At 44.2% G+C, this 21159-nt stretch overlaps 2 protein-coding genes across 2 annotated transcripts; both read left to right on the plus strand.

The window, feature by feature from the left end:
* Positions 1-333: 333 nt before the first annotated feature.
* LOC123048208 (disease resistance protein RGA2-like) lies at positions 334-1815 on the plus strand. Its single transcript, XM_044471356.1, has one exon. The coding sequence runs from the start codon at positions 334-336 to the stop codon at positions 1813-1815; it is 1482 nt and encodes a 493-aa protein (XP_044327291.1).
* A 1928-nt stretch (positions 1816-3743) lies between these two features.
* On the plus strand, positions 3744-20214 carry LOC123055458 (probable apyrase 3). The gene is made up of 9 exons (XM_044479477.1): positions 3744-3908; positions 17375-17503; positions 17629-17685; positions 17821-17913; positions 18017-18210; positions 19261-19355; positions 19456-19670; positions 19760-19949; positions 20084-20214. Exons 1-9 carry the CDS (start codon positions 3744-3746, stop codon positions 20212-20214), a joined length of 1269 nt encoding a protein of 422 aa, XP_044335412.1.
* The last annotated feature ends 945 nt before the right edge of the window (positions 20215-21159 follow it).

Raw genomic sequence — 21159 nt, forward strand, 5'->3', positions numbered from 1 at the left:
GGACCTACCTACCGTGAATACTAAAAACCCAAGCTAATGTTTTCCGTGTCGCTTGGGCAGTTGGCTTGTCATTCTCACATGTTTTTACTAGCAGAGCAACTTGTGTACTCCATGGGGTACTAGACCATTATACAATACAAGTACATGTAGTTTATAAGGATACATGTTAGCAGCCGTGTATCACCCACCCTCGAACTTGTCGCAGTCAATTGTTTGGAGACTTTTCTATTGTGCGACAAAACTCAGCGAGACTTGGAGAGGCTAAGTTAATTTGTCCAGACTCCATAGACATCTACCAGCAGCTTCCTCATCGATTGTCTTCCTGCTTTTGCTATGGAGGCTGCCATATCTGTAGTCACAGCTGAATTAGTGAGCCGTTTCATCTCCTTCCTGAAGAACAAGTACCAATCCTCCTTGAACCATGCAGAATCCGAGGAGAAGGTGGTGCAGAGATTGCAGCACCTCCTGATGAGAGTGAGCATCCTTGTTGAGGAGGCGGATGGGCGGTACATAACCAACTCTGGGATGTTATTGCAGCTCAAGATGCTCTCAGAGGCTATGTACAAAGGATACCGCGTGCTGGACACCTTGAGGTACAAATCCCTCCAAGACAGGGCAGGCTTTGACAAGGTTAGCATCAATGACCCATCTAGTAGCAGCTTGTATCTAGCCATTCCTTTCAAGCGTTCTCGAACATATAGTGAGAAGGATGACAAGGCCATGAGCCTCGAGTCAGATGGTGCCTTGGAAAGCTTAGAAATTGTTGTCGCTCACATGGCAGAATTTGTTGTGCTTCTTGGTGGATGTGAGCGAATGTCTCGTAGGCTATATGATATTTATCTTTACACCAACAACTTCATGTTGGGCAGACACGCCGAAAAGCAAAAGCTCTTGACCTTCTTGTTGGAGCAGAACAACCTTGTAGGTGATCATGCACTAGCAATTCTTCCGATCATAGGTGGTGTTGGAGTTGGCAAGAAAACATTGGTTGCTCATGTGTGTCGCGACGAGAGGGTTCACTCACACTTCTCCTCTATTTTGCACCTGAATGGAGATAACCTCATGATGATACTTGACCATGGAAGGACCATGTTTGGGACGATGTTGGTAGTTATTGAGTTTGCTTCTGATGTGGATGACGATGACTGGAAAAGGTTTCATTCCTTCCTCATAAGAATCAGCATCGGAAGTAGGATCATCATCATAAGTAAACTTAAAAGATTAGCCCGGTTTGGATCAGTGCAACCTATTTTTCTAAGTGTTCTGTCTTATGATGAGTTGAGGTATCTTTCCAAGACACTGGCATTCGGGAGCGTAGATCCCATAGAACATCCACGACTAGTACAAATAGCAGATGGGTTTTCCAAGGAGTTGCACGCTATGGAAGGCGCACTTGTCGCAACAAATATGTATGCAGATGTCTTGAGAAGGAACCTCGATGTTCAGTTTTGGCGTTGCATATTGGACAGGGGAATAAGATATGTTAAAAGAAACATCTCCATATATGGCGTGCACCCAAGCACACTTCTAGAACAAGGCCACCCAGTGGACATAACGGACTTTGCTTTGCACCCACTTAGCATGAGACGTTATACAATTAATGCTTCAATCAAGGAGGAATCACCAAGTGTGACATTGGGGGAACTTCTAGCCGATCCTAGCATTAGACCCAAAGAAGAGTTCATTCTAATTTCATGGGAATCAAGGATACCCCCTCGCAACACATTTGCCCGCTTTGTTACAAGTCATGCTGAGGACACAAGTGCAGGTAGTGCTTTACATCCCGGGAGGAAACGACGAGGAGTGCCCGTCTAATTTTATTTCAATACTCGTGTAATGTAATTCTTGTTGTAAATTACTTCATACATTATAAACAGATATGTTCATGTATACGGAGTACAATTGAACTAAATGTATTGCGGATCTCATGTAACTTAAAGTAAACTTTGTATTTTTACTAGATCAAACTATCCACCACATGCTCTTCTAGTATTTATTTCTAGCTGTCTCAGTAATGTTGCTTTACAAGAAAGAGGTACATGCATCATCATCATCATCATAATCATCATCACATTTTTCTAAAGTTGATACCGATGATGAAGTGTGATGTCTTCTGCTGTCGTGTGGATGTGGATTCTACAAAGAACTAAGATCGGATCAGATTATATTTACAATTACATGATACAGTTAGACTAAGAAACCGACTAGGTGCCCGGTGCCAACGTTGGCCAGCTTCTCCCACAAAATCAGTAACTTTAGCTAGATTTTAGAAACTGAAACCAGTTCGATTTCAATGTACCCACAAACTCCGTCCTCTTTCAGGTGATGAGATTGCCTTGCGCCACAAGGCTTGGGATGGGAGGTGTTGGCTCCGTCCTTCAAGAAAGCCATGGGGAGGTGGAAACAAAGAGGAAAATTCGAGGCAATCCGCGAGGGAAACGAAAACATGAAGTTCTTCCACCCTATTGCCTCGCTGCATTTCTAGAGAAATATGATCCACTCCTTCGATGTCGGCTACGACTTCATGGTCACACATGACGGCAAAGCCTACGCGCTCCACGTCTTCTACCGCGGCATGTTGGGCCAATCAGGGACCACCAGCTAGGGCTTCGACCTGGCCGCACGTCAATCATTTCTTTGAGACCTACATTCGATGTTTCATTAGTTCGTACCCGAGCAAGTGGAGTCAATGGATTCATGTGGTTGAGTTCTGGTACAGTATATCATGCCACTTGGTTATCAAGACAACGTTGTTTCTCTGTGGTCACCAACCACACCACTTCAGCATCTCCACGCGCGGAATCAGGTGTGAGTGGCACTAGATTTACAAGTCTGACTTTAGGATCGTCGCCTGGCAACCATGCTGCTTCGACAACATCTCCACCGAGCTCAACATCGGATGAAGGATTTCTCGGACCGCAAGTGCTCTAATCGATCTTTCGCCTTTGGTGTTTGGGTCTTCTTACGGGTCTAGCCATAGATCCAGACATCTCCAACGCATCGCGCCAACGCCAAGTTGGCCTTTCGCTATTTCAAACCATAACAAGTCTTGGCGCCCGTCGTGAATCTAGTCTACCGTATGCAGTTGTTGGAGCATGCGAAGATCCATTTGGTGTAACATATCTCCCAATTGTGCACCGGAGTATCGCCGTCAAGCATCATGCGTTAGGGGTTGCCGCACCTCAAGGACAGGCACCTGTCATTACAAGTTATTTGGAGCGCGGCCTGTAGCACCGACAATGTAGTCGCCATCATACAAACATTAAAGTATTAGTTTGGTGGCCAGGGCTCACGCCGTCACTAGAGACATGGGAGAATGAGCTTCACCACTCGCTTCCCTCATGTTGTGGCTTGATGCGAAGCCACTGCTAAAGGAGGGGGGAATATCATGGGCCAGGCCCAGACTACCTAGCCCATCGGGCTGGCCCAGCAACCAAAGAGAACCAAGCAACTGTCCACACTGATTCGAAGTCGGGGACTACTTAAACCATAGTGCACAAACACAGGAACCAAGCAGCAGAGTCACTGTGGGCGTGTTTGGTTGCTTGCATATGGCCCAACGTAGCCCGCGTGGGAAGAACTTGGCTCGTTTGGTTGCCTGCCCTGTGCGGCCAGCATCGCACGGAACTTAAAGCACGTCCAGGCCAGGTCCAGGGGAAACGCCCGAATAGGTATTAGCTCGCGAGCCTGGCTCGGGCGAGGCAGGGAGGGCGACGCGCTTCTCTCCTCGTGCGACCAGGGAGATGGCGCGAGCTCGTCCGCGTCGCCGAAAAATCGGCGGGAGGATTTCGGCTCACCTCCCGCCGAGTCCGCCCCTATTTAGCCCCCTCCCTCACCGCGCCAACTCTCGCCACCATTCTCCCTCCGTTCGAGCTTTCCCGCCGACGCGCATCGGCATCGACGAGCAGGTAAGCGGCACATCTTCATCGGCCGGCAGTCCACGGCGTCGGTGCTCCTTCACCGGCCGGCATTGATCTTCCACGACTGTCCCCCCTCGTCCTCGAGCTGCAGCCATGGCCTCTGTGAGTTCAATCCCCCTTTCTCTCTGTTCCTTCTAGCTAGATCTGAGCTGCAGCTAGGGTTTGATCTAGATGCATGGTTGACTAGTGGTCTGATCTGTGAGCTGATATGGTTGATTGCTATGCCGCGGTTGCAATTTGTGGTATGGCTAGATGTTCAAGCATGTGGTAGGCTAGATTAGTAGTAGAGTTTGAAGTTGAACCTTGTGCTTGTGTTGACTCGTGCTTAGATCTGTGATTTGTAGCTATTGGTGGTCCATTTGTAGCATGTTGTTTGTTGTAGATGTATGTTCGTGCTCATAGATTGTCCGGTATGCTTAGTATGATAGCGATGAACCATATGTGCTTAGTATGATAGTGATGAAGCATGTGCTTGCTATGATAGTGATGAACCATGTACATGTATGCTCCTCCTTTCATGCATTGCCCGGTATGTTGTGTGCTATGCTTATTGTCAATGCGTGCTATGATTGTAGGACATGACCACGCAGACACAAGATCTTAGTCAGGCCCTTGTCCTGTCAGACAACCAGTTTGCTCCATCGTTTGTCGAGGACTCACAGCCTATGTCTGAGATGGCACCTGATTCAGAGGTGTTCGTGTCTGATTCCCTCTATTTGCCAGTAGTGCTCGTTGAGCCAACTCCTGCTGCTGCCGCTGCACTCAAGGTAGCAGCAGCAAAGGCAAAGAAGGATGGTAGGTCGAACAACATGAAGTGGCAGCCTTTCATGTCCACGTTCGTGCTGAACAAGATGTGTGAGCTCATCTCTAGTGGAGTTAGGACTAACAAGGGCTTCAAGGAGGTGCACTTGAACACCGTTGCGAAGCAGGTGTTCAAGTTCTATGGGCAGGAGTTGTTTGGCACCCATGTGTACAACCACCTGAGGAAGTGGAGAAGTCGATGGATCCAAGTGTCCAAGCTGAGAGACTTTAGTGGCGCCTCATGGGATGAGAACACTTGCTCCATAGTTCTAGAGGCAGAGCACTACGCCGGCCATGTCACGGTTAGCTAACAGCCCTCTTCCTTTTCATACTGTCCACCATTGCCTACTCCTAATCGCAACTAACAACACTTGTGTTTCATTCTTAGGCCACCCAAAGGATGATGAGTTCCTCAACACACCCATACAGAACTACCGCCAGATGCAGCACATCTTCTCCTTCGGGCTGGCAACTGAGAAGCATGCCATGGGCTCGGGGGAGCCTCTTGATTCTCCCATGCCAGACTTACCTGGGACCCCGGACGTCCAGGTCCTTGATGGCCCTGACAAGCCCTTCGTGAAGCCCTTCGACAAGCCATTTGACCCCATCCATGATAGGAAGAGGAAGAGAGGAGGCCTGATGGAGGAGGAGATCAATGTCTTTTACAACATGACTGAGGCGGTGAAGGAGGTGGCAACAGCCATCAGGGAGTGCAAGCCCCTCAATGTCCACCCTGACCTGTATGGCGCTGTCATGACCCAGGGTGGCTTCAGCGACGAGGCTCTCATGGCAGCTCTCAGCCACCTGCTTGACAACAAGGCCCAGGGTGTTTGGTTCGTTGCCATGGCAGACGCTCACAGGGTGCTGTGGCTCAGGAGCTGGCTGGGCAAGCACTACTACTAGAGTAGTGCTGCCTGTGAGCATGCATGATCCCCAACGACGATGGCGGTGGCGACGACGACGACGACGACGATGATGACGTACATTTTGTGTAGCTAGGGCTGAAAAACAATTTGATGGTCCGTATATTTTGGTGAGGTGGTATATACTAACCCCTCACGCTGATGGTGAACTTGCGGTGGTAGGACGACACCCTCTTTTGGATGTGGTGGTAGGTTAACACCAAGGTACTGCTAGGTAGAACTTGGTATGCCGTATGATCATGCATGCTTTACTTCTTCTCTTCTGCTCTATTGTTGTTTGTGTGCTACTCTGCTTGTTACTTGTGTGCTCCATTGATTTGCTGCTTCAACTCTTGCTCTTGTGCATTGCTAGGGCAAGTGGTATGACGTGTTCATCGGTAAGGCTCCAGGGGTTTATAGTTCATGGGAAGAAGCTAGTGCACAAGTGGCATCGTATAGCAACAACAGCCATAGAGGGTTCAAGACTAGGCAGAACAAGCTTACTTTGACTGGGTGCGGAAGCACGGAGGCAGCAGTGTAGACAGTGGCAAGGTTGGAGGTGTCAAGGTGGATCGTCCGTTTGGGCTGAAGCTGAAGAACTTCATCATCTTTGCCTAGTTCATCGTCATTGTTGTGTTGTGACGTTGGTGTGCTAGGTGTCATCATTGTGGGTAAGCTCTGTAGGGGAACGCAGTAGAAAACAAAAAATTTCCGACCTACGCACCAGCCCAGGACCACTATGGAGACTGCATACAAGGTTTGATCTTTTTCGTTACCGACTCGTAGCGCAGCGGGAAGTAGAGTCGATGATGATCGGTGGTGCAGATCCTCGCAGCTAGGATTTACAACCTCCCAACCGCGAGGATGTATACCCTCATCTGCCCCTCAGACAGCCCTCTGGGAGGCGGTCGAACAGCCCCCCGGACGGTGTCGCGGACAGCCCTTCGGGAGGACCTTCGAAACTCGAACGGTCACTCGGACAGCCCTTCGGGAGGACCATCGAAACTCGGACGGTCACACGGACAGCCCTTCGGGAGTCACTCACGAACTAAGACCGAAACTACGATCTCTCTACAGAGTTGCACACATACGGTGTCATCTATCCGGCAGGGCTTCGCCGTCCAGAACTAGTTCCTGCCGGAACCCAGACAGCCTTACGGCTCTACGAAACTCTTTTCGTGGGAGGGAGAGAAGAAGCCAGATAATGCATGGCATGTGTATGAGAGCAAGGGATGATTGTGGAGGGCTGCCCCTCCACCTCTATTTATAGGAAATCCCAAGGGGGTAGGGTAGTTTCACAAAAAACCCAAAATGCACATGAATGAAGTCCTTCCACAAGGACCTAGGAGTGAAACCAACGAACAAGAGGGTCCCCAAGGGGGGATACCCCATGTGGCCGGCCACACCCCCATGAGGGGCCCAAAAAATGGCTCCTATCCATCCATGTCATCCCCAAGATCTTTTGGAGCAAAGCCCCAAAAGGTGGCTTTCCATAAAGTAACCATAAAGCTGATTTTCACTATTCACGACGACATTTTTCAGCGTCTGATCGAACTGAAAATATTTATGTGGGCTAAGAACATTTCCAGTACCCACTAAAATGATTTTCAACGCGTTCCGAAAAAATTCCGGTTTTAGTGATTTTCATCTGCGAAACGCATCTGAAGTGGCTCCGGCAGCTCCGGAACATTTCCGGTTTTTATCTCAGAAAATTCCAAAAAGCTTCCAGAATGATTCTGGCATCGTCCAAGAATTATCAGGCATGTGCCGAAACCAATTTGACTTAATGGTGTATCCCGAAACAACTTTTCGGTGTCATCGAAACTTATCCGATGACCTCTCTCTGCGGTACGATTCCGCTGTCCGAAACTTTTCGGTGTCCGAAACTTTTTCAGTGATTTTCTCTCAGACTCCCTGTCTAGTATTCAGCAGATAGATGACCCTTAAGCGTGTGACCCTATAGGTTCGGTGAAGTATAGACATGACCCGGAACCCCTTCCGATCAATGATCAACATCGGAGCCGTGGACACCCATATTGACCCCTATACCCACACGAATAAATATTCGAGTGAACCTCCAGTTGCCGTGTGCTATTCCTGTTGCTTCGCGATATGTTACAAATACCCGAGGTGAGACATGTTGGCATTCCCGTGGATAACAACTTGTCCACTATGCTAGTTACCTCGTTACCGGTATTGTTCTCTTTTCTCGTTATCGTGTTCCGGCATCCCCGTGATCAAATCACAAAGTGTCTGGCCAGACGATGATGGATACCGTAACACCGAGAGGGCCCAGAGATATCTCTCCATCGTCGGAGGAGCAAATCCCAATCTTGAGCTATCAAGTTACTTGACACACTTTTCCATGAACCCGTAAGCCGCCGTAATAGCCACCCATTTATGGATGATGTTTAACAAACCCCAAAGTTCATGAAGCAAGCATGAAGAAACTCGATACTCTCATGGTCTAAGAAATCATGCAAACGTTAACCATCTCTGTGTTATGTACCAATAAACTTGTGACGAATGAATCTCATAGCATAACATCATGCCGGGTCGATTCAACACAAATGTTCTCTTAACATTATGCCCTCAAGGTTGGTGACATAGACATGCCCATGATCAGGAAAACATAACCATCATGCAACACTTGAGCTAGTCTCAGAGGCCAGACTAGGAATACATTTTACCGTTTATTATTCCACACGTGCATATGAGTCTTCCTCCGAGCCTCGTGGTTATTGCAGACTCGAGAACCATAGCAGTTATAGCATGGAACATAAACATAATTATGAACTCGAAGATAAATAATATCATTTATTATTGCCTCTAGGGCATATCTCCTACAGACTCCCACTTGCACTAGAGTCAATAATCTAGTTAATGCTAATGCACTTTACACCTGTGGCACACCGGTGTAAATATGCTTCGCTTGTGGTATAGCCTGATGTCCAACGGATCTGACGACTTCAGTTCCGTGTGTATCTTTGCATGTCCTCGCGTTTTCACGTTTTCACAAAATTCATATTTTGTGTGGACTTGGCTTTGAATGTATGTGAATCACAGGTCGAACCTGGATTCCTCAGACTGAGTTATGGAGCAACTACCTGCAGTAGTGTCCCATTATCAAAAGCCATCTTGGAACTATACTAAGTTCATGAAGGAACTATATGATTCAACATCTTCTTTGTCGCTTCTAAAGCGTCAACATACTTAGCCCTTGTTATAGAATTCGCCACAGTAACTAGTTTGAACAAATTCCAACTAACTCTGCCACCACATTGTGTGTTACACAAAACCCTTAACTTAAATCGAAAATCGCACGGTGGAAAGATGAAGACTATCGATGTAACATTTTACAACGAACTCTTCATGATCTCCGCTTGCAAGAAAACATATCATCAGTACTTACTCTAGTACTCAATGACATCTTTCACTGTTGTCCACGATCAGTACTTTGATCACTTTAGTATCCATACTCGCAACACCTTGGGAGCATCGGACATATCTGGTTGTTTTACATACCATGGAATACATGATTAATCCAAACACAAAAGTGTGTGGAATCTGCATTATGTATTTTACTCATCAGTGTTTTGGGAAACCGAGTCTTGTAAAAACTCTTTCCATGTGACTTTGGCAAGAATCACTCCTTGGCGTTTTAAATGCTAAAAGGTTTTAGCATCTTGTCAATATGTATTCATTGCTTAGCCCCATTAGGTAAATCTATCTCCATAGATCATCATGCCTAATATTGAGGCTATTTAGCCTAAGCACTTCATCGAAAAACTATTTTCAAATGAAGTCCTAATTCGTGTCAAGAAATTTATTTCCAATTACCAATGTGCCAAGCACATAAGGTTTTTAGAAATATTATTACGCTCCCACTTACTTTCTTGAATTACAAGCATCTTCGTTACCCATTGATGAAGTCAAAACCCCTTTGACCATTTCATCAAAACACGAAGATTCCAACTCCATTTTGCTCTCTTCTATCCATTGCTAGAACTCTGAAGTTTGCATACCTACTAGCATCCTCTGGATTGACAAATTACTTTGGACTGTATCATATACAAGTCCTAGCTTTCATTTCCATCAGATGGAAATCCTTTTATCATCCATGTTTCATATCTCATGATTGAAATATGTATTAATTGCTAGTTCAACCCGAACCGACTTTAAGCATCGCTACGATGAAAACAACCTCATCGTAGTCAACTCTTGAAATTGTTATTTCAACAAGTCGAGCTTTATGGGTAAAACATTTTTATCCGTATGAGTTTTAAGTTCCACAAATATTCGTTAGACTCTAAGTCTTCCGAAAGGTGTATCAAGGTTTAAATCTTGAATCACTTATATGGAAACTAATTCGGGTTGTATTGGCATTTAGCCAATTCCGGAGTCAGGGCCCATCAACGCTTCCTTGTGTATCGTAGGTATAATGTTGTCTAACAACAATATCTCGTTTGCGCACCTGAGAGGTTTGCACGAGCCTTGCCTACGTGGTTCAGCTGCAAGTTCGACCGAAGTTCATACATTTTATTGTAGAGACTTCCGTATCAGTCGCAGTAGGAAACTCTGGAATTACTTCCAAGGTCTCTTTCCTTTGATCTGATGACGTAGATACTGTTTATCTCGTCGAGTTGCACTATTCTCCCACTCACCTTTTTGAAAGAACCATTCTCTTTAAAAGCACACCGTTTCGCGGCAAAACTATTTGCCTCGGTATAGTGAGGGAGGAATACCCAACATTTTGGTATAACCTACAAAGTAGCACTTGTCTGATTTGGAATAGGTTTGTAACCTTTTACACAAGCCCCATATTCCAAATGTTAAGAAAAGATATAACATGGTTGGGCGTACCATACCATGGCTTCATTTCAACAGACCCGATGTAGCTCTTTTCAGTGTAAAAGCCGCAGTCTTTAAAGCATCACTTTAAAAGGGATAATGGAAAATTTATTTATGTCATCTTTGACCTTACCATGTCATAAATGGTTTGATTACATCTCCACAGACTTTCCACTTGCAGTGGTGTTCCGGGAGGTGCAAGTTATGAAACCCCTTTCACAACTCATCAGACATTCGCTAAACATGTAACTCAAATATTCCTTTATGCAATCAAATTGCAGAAACATAATTTTCTTGTTACAATAACTTCTACTTCATTTTTGAAAACCTTTTGAATGATTTCAAAAGATCCAGACTTACGTCTCATCAAGTAAATATCCATATATCTACTTGAGTCATTTCTGAAGATAAATAAATCCACTACTAACAACACTTATCAGACTACACACATCAAATGTATGATCACTAATAAGTTTGTTGTTCGTTCCTTATGGCCTGTGAACGGTATTTTAGTCACTTCACTTTCGGAGGAAAGTTGCAAGTGTCAGATGATTCAAAATCAAAAAGACTTCAAAATCCATCATAATGGAATTTTCCATGCGGGTTTCTCCAATGTGACCAAATGTAGTGCCACACTTGTGTGGTATTCTTTTAGTCTTGCGACATTTAGCGTCGGTGTTATGGATGTATCATATTTCCATCAATATTCATAACATACATGCCATCTTGGATGGAAGCATGGCCCTTCATGTTATTCATAATACTTAACAACAATTGTTGTTTTTATGAACAACTCTTTTGCAACAAACATTGTGCAATGGGCTAGCGTGTATGAAACTCTAAAATGAATTATGAAAGTAAACCCAGAGGTATTGTATTATTATCAATATTCATAACATACATCTCATTCATAATGAAAGTATGGCCCTTGTGTTATTCATAACATCGAACATAAAAAGTTCTCTTATGAACAACCTTCTTGCAAGATACCTTATGCAATGGGATAGAGTTTGTAAAACTCTAAATGAATTATGAAAATAAATACAGATGGCAATACACCGATGGAAGGTATAGTAACATTTACTATGTTCCCTGTGTATACGTTAACCTCATTTCTAGCTAGTCTTTCAGGCCATAGTAGTTCTTACATCGAGTTGCAACAGAATGCAATCGAGCGGGCAATTTTGTGATGAACTCACAATACCCAAGAATTAGTGATTAACATGTTTAACCATAATTCGCAAGAACTATATCTTTGACCAGCCTTCTATACATCAAAAACTTGTATGACATTCATACATGAGCTGGATATTCCAGTCTTCTTTCCTTTTGCCTTTATACTTCTAACAGTTTAACTTTTAGTATTTCTCCTACTCTCAGAAGAAGCACCCAACTTAAGAGTGGCATTAGCCCCGGACTTCCTAGGCGTGTAAGTCGTACTAACACCCTTTGGACACTTCCTTTCTCTTTAAGTTGTTGTTTTATTCACCTTTCATTATATGACAGGCGTTCTTCTGGATCCCTTTCCCAACAGTCAAATGCATAGTAAACACTTTTACTAATACTTGCAAACAAACATTGCTTTGTTTGTATCTGAAAATAATTTTCAGTTCCATGAATATCATATAACTATCCCAACTTTCGAAGTTTGGGTTTCATGGAAGCAAACATATTCCACTTGACCGTAACAGAATTCTAGCTTTTGGATCGAAGGACGAGAGTCACATGATCCATAGCATTAGCGGGAGGATACGGAAAGCATGCGATAGGACAAAGTCCTTCTCGGCACTTTTGAGGACAATCCTCATATTACGTTACCAATCGTAAAGTTTTAACCAGATATTTAACAGCTATTCAATTTTAATAGGGAAGGTGGAAATGCGAGCCATTATTCTACAACTATTATGCAAGAAACACTTAGACAGTGTTCATAATTAATTGCACTGAGAATTAAACATGTTAATTCAACAGTGCGCTCCCACTCAAATCAATATCTCTCACAATTAATTTTGAGTGATACAAGATCCAGACTTCAATTCATCGCCATAGAATCATCATCTCATAACGGGAATTTTAATCGGTAGGCCAACTTGCCGATCACATCTCTATGTGACTCTTGCTCATCTTTCGATGCGTGTGTTCCGAGCTCAGGACGATCCTGCCATGAACGTCAAGACAACCAAGTGATCTTGCTGCGAGGTCTGACCTCACCCGCCTCACACTTCTCTAATCGTTCGTACCCATGCATCCATGGCGCACCCCGAAAAGATAGGTGCCGTGACGGTGCTACACTTGGGAGAACACTAACTACTTGATATTTTAAGTGAGAGATCACCCTAATAAAAGCGACTACCGCAATCAAGAAGGGTGCATCATAAGGGATAAACATCTCAGGCAATTCATAATAGCATGATATGGTATAGCCCTTTCTGACGGAGAAGTATTTCATTTCTTCGTCTTCGGCATTCGCGTCGGTGGTCACCTTCACGAAGATTGCCACCACCTTGTCGATGCACCAGATAATATTGCTATCTCTATAGCTAACAAAATAATGCATTACAACAAGGTTGACACGCAGGTCATTAAAATGCAATCATATGGCTCCAGCCATCATGCCGAATCATGACACGCAGGTCATGTTAATCAAATTACATCATATAGTCATCTCATACATAATCGAATTAGTATGAGCACTGCTATACCACATCACATGCACATCCTGCAAAACCAAGTTAGACGCCTCTAATCGGTTTATGCAAAATTTAAATTACGTGGCTTCTAAGGTTTTGACTTAAACCGCAGCTACCAACGTTTTATCATCAAGTATGATTATTCAAGTTGCTAGATTAACATCTCGGGGTGTATGAAACATGAGATAATTAAATCTCGAGCCCCATACTAAACTTCGTCATACGCATGACCCCCGTGCAGATCATATCTGCAATGCCCTTTCATCTGCGAATTTCATCTTTCTTTTGACTACGGCAGAACCCAAAGAACTGATAGCACTTCCATGATCAATCAGGATCACGGATTGCCAGAACTTTGTCAAATTCCACCATGCTGTCTCGAGATTGAGCAAACGCAAATTCTAGGGAAGCAACAAGAACGTCGGGTAACAGATTTCAGCTGTCACCCGCATAAATAATTTTCAGCAATAGATCTCATCTACTACCTAATTATATTATGCAATACCCATACATCTCTATGTATTCTAGATCGAAACCTGCATCTACGCATAGCACGGCTCATGATGCCACTGTAGGGGAACGCAGCAGAAAACAAAAAATTTCCGACCTACGCACCAGCCCATGACCACTATGGAGACTGCATACAAGGTTTGATCTTTTTCGTTACCGACTCGTAGCGCAGCGGGAAGTAGAGTCGATGATGATCGGTGGTGCAGATCCCCGCAGCTAGGATTTACAACCTCCCAACCGCGAGGATGTATACCCTCATCTGCCCCTCAGACAGCCCTCCAGGAGGCGGTCGAACAGCCCCCCGGACGGTGTCGCGGACAGCCCTTCGGGAGGACCTTCGAAACTCGAACGGTCACTCGGACAGCCCTTCGGGAGGACCTTCGAAACTCGGACGGTCACATGGACAGCCCTTCGGGAGGCACTCACGAACTAAGACCGAAACTACGATCTCTCTACAGAGTTGCACACATACGGTGTCATCTATCCGGCAGGGCTTCCCCGTCCAGAACTAGTTCCTGCCGGAACCCAGACAACCTTACGGCTCTACGAAACTCTTTTCGTGGGAGGGAGAGAAGAAGCCAGATAATGCATGGCATGTGTATGAGAGCAAGGGATGATTGTGGAGGGCTGCCCCTCCACCTCTATTTATAGGAAATCCCAAGGGGGTAGGGTAGTTTCACAAAAAACCCAAAATGCACATGACTGAAGTCCTTCCACAAGGACCTAGGAGTCAAACCAAGGAACAAGAGGGTCCCCAAGGGGGGATACCCCATGTGGCCGGCCACACCCCCCTGAGGGGCCCAAAAAATGGTTCCTATCCATCCATGTCATCCCCAAGATCTTTTGGAGCAAAGCCCCAAAAGGTGGCTTTCCATAAAGTAACCATAAAGCTGATTTTCACTATTCACGACGACATTTTTCAGCGTCTGATCGAACTGAAAATATTTATGTGGGCTAAGAACATTTCCAGTACCCACTAAAATGATTTTCAACGCGTTCCGAAACAATTCCGGTTTTAGTGATTTTCATCTGCGAAACGCATCTGAAGTGGCTCCGGCAGCTCCGGAACATTTCCGGTTTTTATCTCAGAAAATTCCAAAAAGCTTCCAGAATGATTCTGGCATCCTCCAAGAATTATCAGGCATGTGCCGAAACCAATTTGACTTAATGGTGTATCCCGAAACAACTTTTCGGTATCATCGAAACTTATCCGATGACCTCTCTCTGCGGTACGATTCCGCTGTCCGAAACTTTTCGGTGTCCGAAACTTTTTCGGTGATTTTCTCTCAGACTCCCTGTCTAGTATTCAGCAGATAGATGACCCTTAAGCGTGTGACCCTATAGGTTCGGTGAAGTATAGACATGACCCGGAACCCCTTCCAATCAATGATCAACATCGGAGCCGTGGACACCCATATTGACCCCTATACCCACACGAATAAATATTCGAGTGAACCTCCAGTTGCCGTGTGCTATTCCTGTTGCTTCGCGATATGTTACAAATACCCGAGGTGAGACATGTTGGCATTCCCGTGGATCAACAACTTGTCCACTATGCTAGTTACCTCGTTACCGGTATTGTTCTCTTTCCTCGTTATCGTGCTCCGGCATCCCCGTGATCAAATCACAAAGTGTCTGGCCAGACGATGATGGATACCGTAACATCGAGAGGGCCCAGAGATATCTCTCCATCGTCGGAGGAGCAAATCCCAATCTTGAGCTATCAAGTTACTTGACACACTTTTTCATGAACCCGTAAGCCGCCGTAATAGCCACCCATTTACGGATGACGTTTAACAAACCCCAAAGTTCATGAAGCAAGCATGAAGAAACTCGATACTCTCATGGTCTAAGAAATCATGCAAACGTTAACCATCTCTGTGTTATGTACCAATAAACTTGTGACGAATGAATCTCATAGCATAACATCATGCCGGGTCGATTCAACACAAATGTTCTCTTAACATTATGCCCTCAAGGTTGGTGACATAGACATGCCCATGATCAGGAAAACATAACCATCATGCAACACTTGAGCTAGTCTTAGAGGCCAGACTAGGAATACATTTTACCGTTTATTATTCCACACGTGCATATGAGTCTTCCTCCGAGCCTCGTGGTTATTGCAGACTCGAGAACCATAGCAGTTATAGCATGGAACATAAACATAATTATGAACTCGGAGATAAATAATATCATTTATTATTGCCTCTAGGGCATATCTCCTACAAGCTCACCAACTAGGGTACAAGGTAAGCACAATATGTACGCCGTATGCAACCAAACGCCATGTTCATGTGCCGCTTGGGCCAATGCAGGCAACCAAACAAAGTGCACTTGCGTATTACCTAATGCAGGGACACTAGATGCAGGCAACCAAACAACTTGCAGATGGCGTATTAGGGCATGTTTTTGCTCAACCAGGCTGGGTTGAGAAGTGTATGCAATGCAGGAACTGTTCACAACGTCAACCAAACACGCCCTGTATTGCCGAGTTTATATGGTTGTGTTACATTTTGTTTGAGGGGATATGGTTGTGTTACATGGGAGCATTGGCGCAACCAAGGCCTGTTCGGGCCTGGAGTTTTGTTTGTGAGTGTAGCAAATCAGGCCTGCTCTCCTAAAAAAATCTATTGGGCCTGAACTCAAAAGCCCCACTACCTTCCTGCTCGCCGGCCAGAGCTCCTCGGAGGGAGGTTGCTTCCTATGTCTGTATGTCCGGTGGTCTCTATCTCACTCTGCAGTACTTAAAAAAAAATACTTCATCCATCCCATAATATAAGAACGTTTTTTACACTAGTGTAGTGTAAAAAACGTTCTTATATTATGAGACAGAGGGAGTAGTTACCAGGCCACTAGCTAGATTGGATCTGGGTCAACAATCGTTTGATTCTTCGAATCAGACAAAGGGAGATAAGGAGAGAGGGAGAGCAAGTGGAACTTTCTAAATGCAGGGGTAACAGTACTATTTATGTATATACTCCCAACTCCCAAGCCGTCTCCATGGCATCACATCACATGGGCAGGGGCACCATTTGCAAGATACTAGTTGTTATACAGTACTATAATACATAACATAATATTACGTACGTGCATCCCACTGACAGCGTGATGTCAAGTGGACACAATAAGAGAGAGAGAGAGATCTGCTGGTGGATAAGAGAGAACACGAGCTATTGGCTCTCGGCGGGGTCCACGGAACCTGAAGTTTTCAAGAATTCAGAATCAACGCACATGAAATACGTTTACATGTGGGCTGTACAAATAAATATTGTATTTTTATAGTGAATAGTATATGTGTTCGAAATACATATGCATGATTTTGTTATTTTTGCCTGAAAATACTTGTCGTAGAAATGGATACAAATGGATGTATCTAGATGTATTTTAGTTCTAGATACATCCATTCCTCGGACAAGTATTTCTGGACGGAGGGAGTATTTCGTTACGAAATTTACAAGAAAAAAAATACATCCACAAGTACATGTGTGTTATTTTTTCTCACGACTTTTTGAAACATAAAATTTTGAATTTTGAAGTTCAGGGCACCGTGGAGAGCTCGAGCTCCATTAGCAATTTCCAAACACAGTAGCATTTTTGCTTGAGGATAGTACAGCTCTACTCCTAACATACTGGTGCATATCTCTTGTGATTATTATTTCTGCATTAATTATTATTATCCCGTAATTTGTTGCTGCAGGTGAACCCGGGGCTGAGCTCGTACGCCGGGCGGCCCCAGGAGGCCGCCAAGTCGATCGAACCTCTGCTCGAGAAGGCCGAGAGCGTTGTGCCTGGGTCGCTCATGAACAGAACACCCCTTAAACTAGGGGTAAATAACTAAATTCTTGTATAGTTTTTGCTGGATCTAGCTTATATAAGGCCATCACTAGCTAGCTAGCTACCGGCAAAACTGATATTTGGATCCTTGACCAAAATTACCAATTAAATGTGCAGGCGACGGCTGGACTCAGACTCATAGGAGACGCCCAGGCCGAGCAAATTCTTGAAGCCGTACATATTTTTCATCTCTTAGTGGCTGACAGTACATTTTCTTATTTTTTATAGCCTTGTTACAACAGTTAGGTGTTATTGAAATCTAGAGCAGACTCATTAAAATCTAAAATCTAACTGATTCTTACAATACAGGTCAGGGGTGTTGTCCACACCAAGAGCAAATTTCAGTATAATCCTAGTTGGATCAATGTTCTCGAGGGATCTCAGGAAGGATCTTACTTATGGGTATACTGCTACATCACCTTAATATATTACAGTCAGTGCTCTGTTTTAATTTACACAGATTAATGGTATATGCTGAGAAAAATCGATTCATATTGCAACGTAGGTTGCTCTAAACTATCTGTTGGGTAAACTGGGAGGAGAGTACGCCAAGACGATAGGTGTAATTGACCTTGGAGGTGGGTCCGTGCAAATGGCATATGCCATTTCTGCAGATGCTGCTGCTGCCGCTCTCATAATTAAGGATCCGTATGTCACGAAAGAGTATCTCAAAGGAAGAGATTATAATGTCTATGCTCACAGATTAGTCGTTGCACCCTCAGATCCAGTGTTATTTTACTTACATCGAGATTAAATGCGGGAACGCCCTATGCTCACAGGGAGTGCAGGTACCGTTTCAATTAATTTCGGACATGATTTTACGGTATTAGAAATGAAAATATAAAACCAATATTTACTCCTTTTGCAGCAATATGGCATACTCAGTTCGAAAACAATATGCGTGTGATGCATATTAGTGGGACAAGTGGTATGAGAAGAATATACAAAGTCAAACGTTCATTTGATCCCTAGCTAATCTCTCGAATCAAACAAGATTGTCCATGTTTTAAAATAGAGAAAGCTGGTTGACAAATCTAAATGCAAGATGGACCCTTATTAAAGAGATCTCTATTATAAAACAGAGAGATGTAAGAAAATGCAGAACCAACAATTGCTCCTTTTGCAGCAATATGTAAAACAAGTTATAGTTGTATAGTTGTATTATTTGTACAACAGTTCATCTGATCCCTAAGCTCTAAAACCATACATGTTGGGTCTTTAAGTCAAACATTACTGCAGTGTTGTGCTAAGCTTATTTTAGATAGCCTAACTGCCTTAGCTATGCAAAGTTTCACACCAAATCAAAATGATTTCGGAGTAGAGGGTGACGGTTTCTCACCCAATGCATCTGAGCTAATGCAATAAAAACAGAAGTTTGAGAATTCTATCGGGCATTAAAAGGAAAATTGACCAAGTAATTGTCTATTTAAATTTTGTTATGTCGACCAGATAAAAATTGAACAATTCAAATTAGAAAAAATATTTGTAAAAATATTTCAATTACATTATTTAACTACTTAATTTGAGCTACTTCGGGTCATGTGGTGGGGTGTCGAATTTGGTTGCCTGGGTTACAGTCATCAACTCATTTGGTACGCAGCCTGGGGGGCTGGTGCGGGTATTGCTTTGCAGCCAGTTTTCCTCATTAACTAGTCAGTTCTCTTTTTCTATATATGAAAAGCAGAGCTCCTGCTGGTTGCTTGAAAAAAAAAACTTTTGCTACTTGAAAATTTAATGGTGTTTCCATTTCAGCTACTTGCACTACGGCGCAATGGCTGCTCGAGGAGAGATCTTCAAGGCAAAGAATGGACCTATCAGCTACTGCATGCTGCGCGGATTCATTGGTAACGCAAATTACACATGCATGAACACCTTCCTACTTTGGTTGAGTAAGTTCGTAATGAAGCATAGCTCCATCTGACATATACATATTAATCCTTGAAGGTAAATACACTTACAACGGAGATAAGTACGACGCGGTCGCCTCGCCAACGGGAGCAGCAGATGACAAGTGCAGAGATGATGTGACCAAAGCACTAAAGCTGAGCGCACCTTGTGAAGCAAATAACTGTACCTTCAATGGCGCGGGGAACGGCGGCGGTGGTGCCGGCCAGGCCGACCTCTACGCAAGCTCAAGTTTCTGCTACATGGCATCAAGGGTGAGCCACTCGCTAATTTCATTTCAAAACATCTTTGTGCCAATAACTAATGAACTGTGTGTGTGTCTCTCTCTTTCTGGCTGAGGCAGGTTGGATTGATCGACAGCAAGGCTACCAGCAGGAAGACAACCCCTGCGGCATACAGGGCCGCCGCCGAGAAGATTTGCCTGTTTAGCTTGGAGGAAGCAAAGGCTTCGTACCCAAGGGCCCGAGCCACCGACGTGCCCTACATTTGCATGGACCTCGTCTACCAGTACTCCCTGCTCATGGATGGATTCGGTAAGCAGCTACATACATTATTATTCAGTCTTCTTGGATGCATCGATGGATCTTAGTGCAGTTGCTGGTATTTTCCGGCATTGTGATACTTACTAGTTAGACTTGGTTTAGCTGATATGATATGGTGGGTGGAGGTTTGGAGCCGACGAAGGAGATCACAGTGGTAGAGAAGGTGAAGCACGGTGAATACTTCATCAAAACAGCGTGGCCACTCGGAGAAGCTATTGAGGCCGTGTCGCCCACCAAGCGGCTCCAGGATGCGTGATTTAAATGGTAGCTAGTCCCTTGCAATAAGGTGCCCGCGCCCTCGCAATAAGATGCATGAATGGACCACGCCATCGCCAATTGTAGTATTTTTTAATATTCTTTTTCTTTTAGGAAATACTGAGTAAACGGCATAGACAATCACACGGATACACTCAGACATCGTTTACTTTAAAACTTTAGTCGTGATGCTTTAAGATTGACAAAGTCACTATGGACGACCCGCTACCGATAGAAATGTTGCCTACACCGAAAGGATGATTAGCTAAATGAGACATACATAATGTAACGCCCCGGAACTTTTCCCTAACTACAAAATGATTTTTTACTTTGGATGTTTTATGTTGCCATTTTCTTAAATGGTGAATAGATAAACCTCCTTCTCTTGCATTGTTTCGGGTTGAGACTTAACCCCAAACTATGGTGTGAAATATGGGTTTGGACACTAGTGCACCGGTGCCACAACCACCCTCCTAAGTCCTAACCAACCAACTAATGGTTCGTTATCAATTTATCTGTGGATCAACACTCCGATCTATCTATGGTTGACTCCCCATGATTTAATTTGTTGTTTCTTATAAGAGAGTCGCTATGTATGCAGAGCGGCTCTTGGTTCCAAGGATTTGATTATCCTGTCTGTTTAAACTGGTAGAAGTAAAAGTTCATTTCATTCAAAAAATATGCTTTTATCGTGTGATATGCCCATAATTTTGCCACACAATCGCTGCCGGCACCATTCCAATTTCGCCACCTCCATCGCATCCAATCTCTGATTAGCACCAGTGACAACCGACCACCGCGCCTTCAATTGGAGTAGGAGACAACAGTGTAGAAGATCCCGGCGCGGTTGTCCTAGTGGAGGTGCCACCCTAATGAATCAGATTTTTTCATAAATGAGTGAAAAAGTGTTTTGAAACGAGTATCAAGGTAGAAACCTGTCAGCTGT

This window comes from Triticum aestivum, chromosome 2D (genome assembly GCF_018294505.1).
Source record: "Triticum aestivum cultivar Chinese Spring chromosome 2D, IWGSC CS RefSeq v2.1, whole genome shotgun sequence".
In the NCBI taxonomy this organism is placed as follows: Eukaryota; Viridiplantae; Streptophyta; class Magnoliopsida; order Poales; family Poaceae; genus Triticum; species Triticum aestivum.